The 6,776-nt window shown below is 40.0% G+C and overlaps 1 protein-coding gene across 1 annotated transcript; it reads right to left on the bottom strand.

The window, feature by feature from the left end:
• LOC121137164 (olfactory receptor 13A1-like) lies at positions 1-986 on the bottom strand. The gene is given in 2 exon segments (XM_040739122.1): positions 1-935; positions 938-986. Coding segments are annotated over 2 exon segments (984 nt in total).
• Between the last annotated feature and the right edge of the window lie 5,790 nt (positions 987-6,776).

The raw sequence follows: 6,776 nt of genomic DNA, 5'->3' as shown, positions 1-6,776 counted from the left end.
TTAATTTTTGAGGAAAGGGAAAAGTTTCCTGAGAGCTGCTTTGACCTCCTTGTTTCTCAAAGTATAGATCAGAGGGTTGAGTGTAGGACTCAACATGGTGTATAGCACACCAGCCAATTTGCTCTTCTCTGGGTCATAGCTGGAGACGGGGAGTATGTAGGCATAGAAGATAGAGGTATAATACATGCACACCACAATGAGATGGGAAGAGCAGGTAGAGAAGGCTTTCTTCTTCCCTTCTGAAGTGCGCATTTTCAGGATGCTGGAGATGATGAAGCCATAGGACACAATGGTTATCAGGAAGTTCAATATATCATAAAAAGCATCAGACAAAACAATCATGACACTGTTCACATAGGTGGAGCTACAGGAGAGAAGCAGAAAAGGTGGTACCTCGCAGAAGAAATGAGTAATGACATTGGGGCCACAGAAATTCAAGCGTGTCATCAGTCCTGTGTGAATGGCTGTGTTGCAAGCACAGAGCGCCCACACTCCAGCAGCCAACATGCTGCAAAATTCTTTGTTCATCATGTTGCCATAGTGCAGAGGATGGCAGATAGCTGCATACCGGTCATAGGCCATGATGGTGAGAAGGAGCAACTCTGAGGATGCAGCCCATGTAAGGAAATAGAGCTGGGCCATACAGCCACCATAGGAGATGGGGCTCCTATCTGACACCAGACCCTTCAGGGTCTTTGGCATAACAGAAGAGGTACATATGATATCCATGGTAGCCAAATTCAACAAGAAAAAGTACATGGGGGTGTGGAGCCCAGGGTTGCAGGTGATGGCCGAGATGATAAGAACATTACCTACGAGGGCCACAGAGTAGAGAGAGAGGAAACAGATAAATAAGGGCAGTTGGTACTCTGGGTGCTCTGAGAAGCCCTGAAGGAGGAACTCTGTCACCAGGGTCTGGTTTCTCATCTTCCGTGACTGACAAGGCTATCAGAGGCTATTAGATGATTATCGACCCATGTTTTCATAAGATCTCAGGGCTAGAAAAAGAGGTAAAAGATTTCTTAATGAAGGTCTTTGTCATTCTTCATTCATTCCTGACAACATGGTATGAATGAATGGGAACACACAGTTTTCTTGCCATATACTAAGACAAATACCCTACTGCTACATAAACATTCAGTTCATACAAAATAAGTACAAGACACCAATTAGGCTCATTAATTCTCAGTCTTCCTCAGCCAAAGAGAAACAAATTAAACCAAAGCTCCACTCTGCCCTGCACAACTTGATCAACTTAGGAAGTTGACTGACTTAGCATTCACATGGCCTCAAAAGACATGCGAAGGATGGGGCTTGAGAAATAGTGTCCAAACTTGTCTCTGGCTTCCATATGCATTTAGACACAGGTATCTACACACACAAGTGCACCAGAACACACACAGAGAGAGAGAGAGAGAGAGAGAGAGAGAGAGAGAGAGAGAGAGAGAGAGAGAGAGAGAGAGAGAGAGAGAGGGGTTTTGAATTTGAGCAATACTTTCCTTTCTGGAAATTTTTCTTGGGAAAATAATATAAAAAATTTTCTCACAGCAAAATAACTTAGGACTTGGAATTACAAAGCCACCTATACTCTTCAAGTTCAGTTTATCACTGTAGTGCTAGATATGTCTCAAAATGAGGCACTGACAGCCTCTTACTTTTAAAATACTTTGGAAAATTTAAGAATAATATACACAACCATTGAGAGTTAAAGCAAAAAAAGTAATGATAGGGCATTCAGTGTATGTATATGGAGACAAAATAACATGCATAACACAATTTATATTTAGTGTAATTTAATGTTCATTGTTCACCATTTCATAAATAAAATATTACTGCCTTGTGGTAATTAAGAATGAGGAATTTACTACATCCTCATTTTAAATCTCTATAGGAGCTCAGGGTTTTCAGAAACACTATATAGTTCATCCAATGTACTTTTATTATATATGAAGAAAAACAATCAGTTTAGAACAGAGAATGAGAACATTCTATAATTTCAAGTATTCAGCTTTAAATCAAAATGGTTTTGTTCAGTGTGTCTATAAGGTCGTTCTAAATGGCTTGCCCCAACCATAGATCATTAGTGAACAAACTAATGTTCAAAACCAAGCTTTTAGATTCCAGCCCAGAAATAATTGCCATGAAACACAAACCTACATGAACCCTAACAATGTTTAAAAAGGGTCCAAAAAAGCAAGTACCCATCAACAACTAACATGGGTGTTTTTATGGCTGTGATGTGACATACAAACCTTAAACTCAGCTACATTTGGAATCTCATTCTCATCATTGTCATCACATTAATGGATCAAACAGTAATACTAACTAGGAAAAAATAATTCCACGTTACTGGTGATACATAACTAAATACATTTGGTTAAATAAACATGGGCTGTTTTTATGTCATTCACTAATACTAAGCAGGCAGGGTTACAAGTCAAACTTTCCCCCACTGTTTTATGTCACCCCATGGAACAAATGATCCTTGAGATACTAATACTTACCTTGACAAAATGTCACCTTTGTGCAGCTGACACATTGTATGTGTGACTTTCTGTCAGCCACAGATGAAATTGGCAGCATGGTGGAACTGAGTAACTGTGACAGGCAGATGGAGATTTTTGTTGCTCTATTTAAGCTTGTATCGCCAAGAATTTTAGGCTCATCTTTAGCAAAACTTGTCCTTGTCCATGGAAAACACTTGGGAGGGATGTTCAGGGACATTTCTTTAAATAGGCCCAGAAGGAGCAATTAAATCAAATCCCTGTTTGCTGGGGACTTGGCTGTCACTGGTGGACACATACATGCTAGATTGGGCTTCACGCCAAATGTTTGGAACAGGGTATCAACCACAGTGGGAGATGGCAGGCCATGGCCACTGTCCTTGGTCAGAAGAGGTCAAGAAAGACCTAGGCTCAGTTGCTCAGAATAATACATCCACATCTAGAAAAGGTGATGTTTTCTTTCACAACCTGAATGTATTTGTTCAGTATCATGACAGTTAATTATAGCCATTTTCCTGCAAATTGAAAAATTTCATTTATCTTGATGAATGAATAAAACTTAATTGTCTATATATGCCACATTTTCTTTATCCATTTATCTGTTATAAAACCTATACTTATTCAGTAAGGCTTAAGGCAGCCCACAGAATAGGAAAAAATATTCACTAATCCCACATCTGACAGAGGGTTGATCTCCAAAATTTACAAAGAACTCAAGAAGCAAGTCTCCAAAACATCAAGGGACCCAATTAAAAAGTGGGCTGCAGAACTAAATAGAGAGTTTTCAATAGAGGAGTCTAAAATGGCTGAGAGGCACTTGAGAAAGTGCTCAACATCCTTAGCCATCCGGGAAATGCAAATCAAAACAACTCTGAGATACCATCTCACTCCTGTCAGAATGGCTAAAATCAAAAACACCAATGACAATTTATGCTGGAGAGGATGTGGTGAAAGGGGGACACTCCTCCATTGCTGGTGGGAGTGCCAACTGGTTCAGCCACTTTGGAAATCAGTATGGAGATTCCTCAGAAAAATGGGAATAAACCTACCACAAGACCCAGCAACTCTACTCTTAGGCATATATCCAAAAGATGCCCATTCATACAACAAAGATGTCTGTTCCACTATGTTCATAGCAGCTTTATTTGTAATAGCCAGAACTTGGAAGCAACCTAGATGTCCCTCACCCGAAGAGTGGATAGAGAAAATGTGGTACATCTACACAATGGAGTACTATTCAGCAGAAAAAAATAATGGAATCATGAGATTCGCAGGCAAATGGATGACACTAGAAGAAACCATCCTGAGTGAGGTAACCCAGTTACAAAAAGAGAAACATGGCATGTACTCTCTCATATATGGATTTTAGACATAGATCTGGGGAGTGCCAGCCTACAATCCTATGGCCAGAGGGTCTGGGAAACAGAAACTTCATTTAGTGGCTGATCGAAGAAGAGGCAGACTCCCTCGGTTAAGTACTGAGCTGAACTCAAGAAAGCCAGTAACAGAGAGGGAGGACTGATGATCAAACGGATTAAGACTGGACTGGTTTAACCCCCAGAAACAGCTGATCAGACAAAGGTTAACTCTTGAATCCCAGGCATCAGCCTGGGAAGCCAGCATGGGACTGATCAAGATCCCCTGAATCTGGGTGTCAGTGAGGAGGCCTAGGGAATCTATTGAGCCTTGGGCAGCAGATCAGTACCCATCCCAAGTATACACACGGACTTTGGACTCCCATAGAACAATGTGAGGTGCACTCTCACCCTGAACTCTTGGGGAAGGGTCTAGGCCCTGCCCTATATGAAATGACAGACTATGGACACCCCCATGGAGGGCCTCACCCTCCCTGGGGGAATGAGGGGATAACGGGGGAGGGCACGGGAGGAGGGGAGGGAAAGGGAGAAGGACCTGGAACTGACTTGTGAAGCAACCTTGTTTCTTATCTAAATTTAAACTGGAAAATAAAAAAAAACCTATACTTATTCAATAACTTAAGTGCTGTGACTAGTGCATCCATAAACATGATCGTGGAAGTATTTATGTGATACATTGACTTATAGTCCTTCAGAAATATTCTCAGGCAAGTTATGGATGGTTCATATGATAGAGTTTTTTTACTCATGATGAATTTTTTTTCTAGTTCCATTGGTTTGCCTGAAATTTTCATGTAATTTTAGCAGCTGAGTAATATTCCATTGTATAAATGCACCATGTTTTCTTTAACTTTTCTGTTGAGGGACATCTTTCCTATATTTTTTGGTTGGGGGACATCTAGGTTGTTTCCAGTTTCTGTGTATTACGAATGAAGCTGCTATAAAATATAATTGGCAATTGTCCTTGTATTGTTCTTTGGGTATATGCCCAGGAGTGGTATAACTAGGTCTTGAGGTAGATTGATACTCAATTTTCTAAGAATAATGCATATTAATATTCATACGAGCTGTACAAATTTGCACTCCCCCCAGCAATGGAGGAGTGTTCCCCTTGCTCCACAACCTAACCTCACCAGCATGAACTGTGACTTGTGTTATTGATTTTATCTATTCTGACAAGTGTAAGATGGAATCTCAAAATAGTTTTGATTTACATTTCCTTGATGGCTAAAGATGTTGAATGTTTCTTTAAGTGTTTCTCAGTCATTTGAGATACCTCTATTGAGAATTCTTTTTATATCTGTATCCTCATTTTAATTGGCTTTTTGATATAGAGTTTCTTGAGTTATTTATATATTTTGGATATTAGCCCTCTATCTGATGTGGAGTTACTAGAAATCTTTTCCTGTTCTGTAGGCTGTAACACAAGTAATAAATACCCAAAGACAGATATTGGGGTTCAAGCTGAATTTCAGAAAAACAAAGCAACCAGCCAGTAGCTCTAACCTCTATCAAGACTGAAATGGAGATCCTGTCTTCCCTGTGACTGGAAACTGAATCTCATATGAAACCCTTTGCTTCTTCCTTAAAGTCCTCTCTGGTGCTGGGATTAAAGACGTGACCTCTGTTACTCTTTTAGACTGATTCACTCTCATGTAGCCCAGGGTAGTCTTAGACTCATAGAGATCCATTTGCCTCTGTGTCCTGAGTCCTGGGATTAAAGGTGTATGACACTACTGCCTTGTGTCTGCGTTCTGATCCTCAGGCAAGTTTTATTAAATCATAAACAGTATCTCATCACAACAGGCTGACATTTTGTCTATTGACAGTGTCCTTTGCCTTTCAGGAGGTTTTCAACTTTCACAAGGTCCCATTTATTAATTGTTCATCTTAGTACCTGCCCTATCAGTATTCTGTTCAAAAAGTTTTCTCCTGTGCCAATGAGTTTAAGGCTACTCCCCACTTTCTCTTCTATCAGGTTTTGTGTATCTGGTTTTATTTTAAGTTCTTTGGTCTATTTGGAGTTGAGTTTTGTATAGGGTGATAAGTATGGATCTATTTGCTTTCTTCTGCATGCAGACAACATGTCTGACCAACACTATTTGTTGAAGATGCTGTCTTCTTTTTCTAGTGTGTTTTTCTGGCTTCTCTTAAAAATTTTGGTGTCCACACATACGTGGATTTTTAACTGGGTCCTCAGCTAGATTTCATTAACTAAAATCTCTGTTTTTATGCCAACACCATGCAGTTTTCATTACTATAGCTTTGTAATACAACTTAAAATAGGGACCAGTGAGACCTCCAGCAGTTCTTTGTTGTGCAGAATGTTCAAAGCTATCCTAGCTTTCTCTTTTACCCATGTGAATCTGAGAATTATCCTTTTGAGATCTGTGAAGTATTGTGTTGGAATTTTGATGGGGATTGCATTCAATCTGTAGGTTGATTTTGGTAGCATGGCCATTTTTATTATGTTAAACCTACTTGTCCATGAGCATGGGATCTCTTTATCTTCTGATATCTACTTCAATTTCTTGATTCAATGTCTTGAAGTTTTAACCATATGGGTCTTTCACTTGCTTAGTTAGAGTTATCCCAAGATATTTTATATTATTTGAGGCTATTGTAAAAGGTGTTATTTCCCTGATTTCTTTCTCAGTCCATTTGTCATTCTGTATATAGAAGGACTAATTTTTTTAATTTTTTTAAATTAGAAACAAGCTTGTTTCACATGTCAATCCCAGCTCCCTCTCCCTCCCCTCCTCCACTGCCCCCACTAACCTCACCAACCTCCCACCATATCCCTCCTCTGGTCCCCAGGGAGGGTGAGGCCCTCCATGGGGGATCTCTAAAGTCTGTCACTCATCTGGGGCAGTTCCTAGGCCCTCCTTCATGTTTC

This window comes from Mesocricetus auratus, unplaced genomic scaffold (genome assembly GCF_017639785.1).
Source record: "Mesocricetus auratus isolate SY011 unplaced genomic scaffold, BCM_Maur_2.0 Super-Scaffold_100676, whole genome shotgun sequence".
Taxonomy (NCBI): Eukaryota; Metazoa; Chordata; class Mammalia; order Rodentia; family Cricetidae; genus Mesocricetus; species Mesocricetus auratus.
The sequence above is the reverse complement of the archived record's forward strand: the minus strand, read 5'-3'. Positions and strand labels throughout refer to the sequence as shown.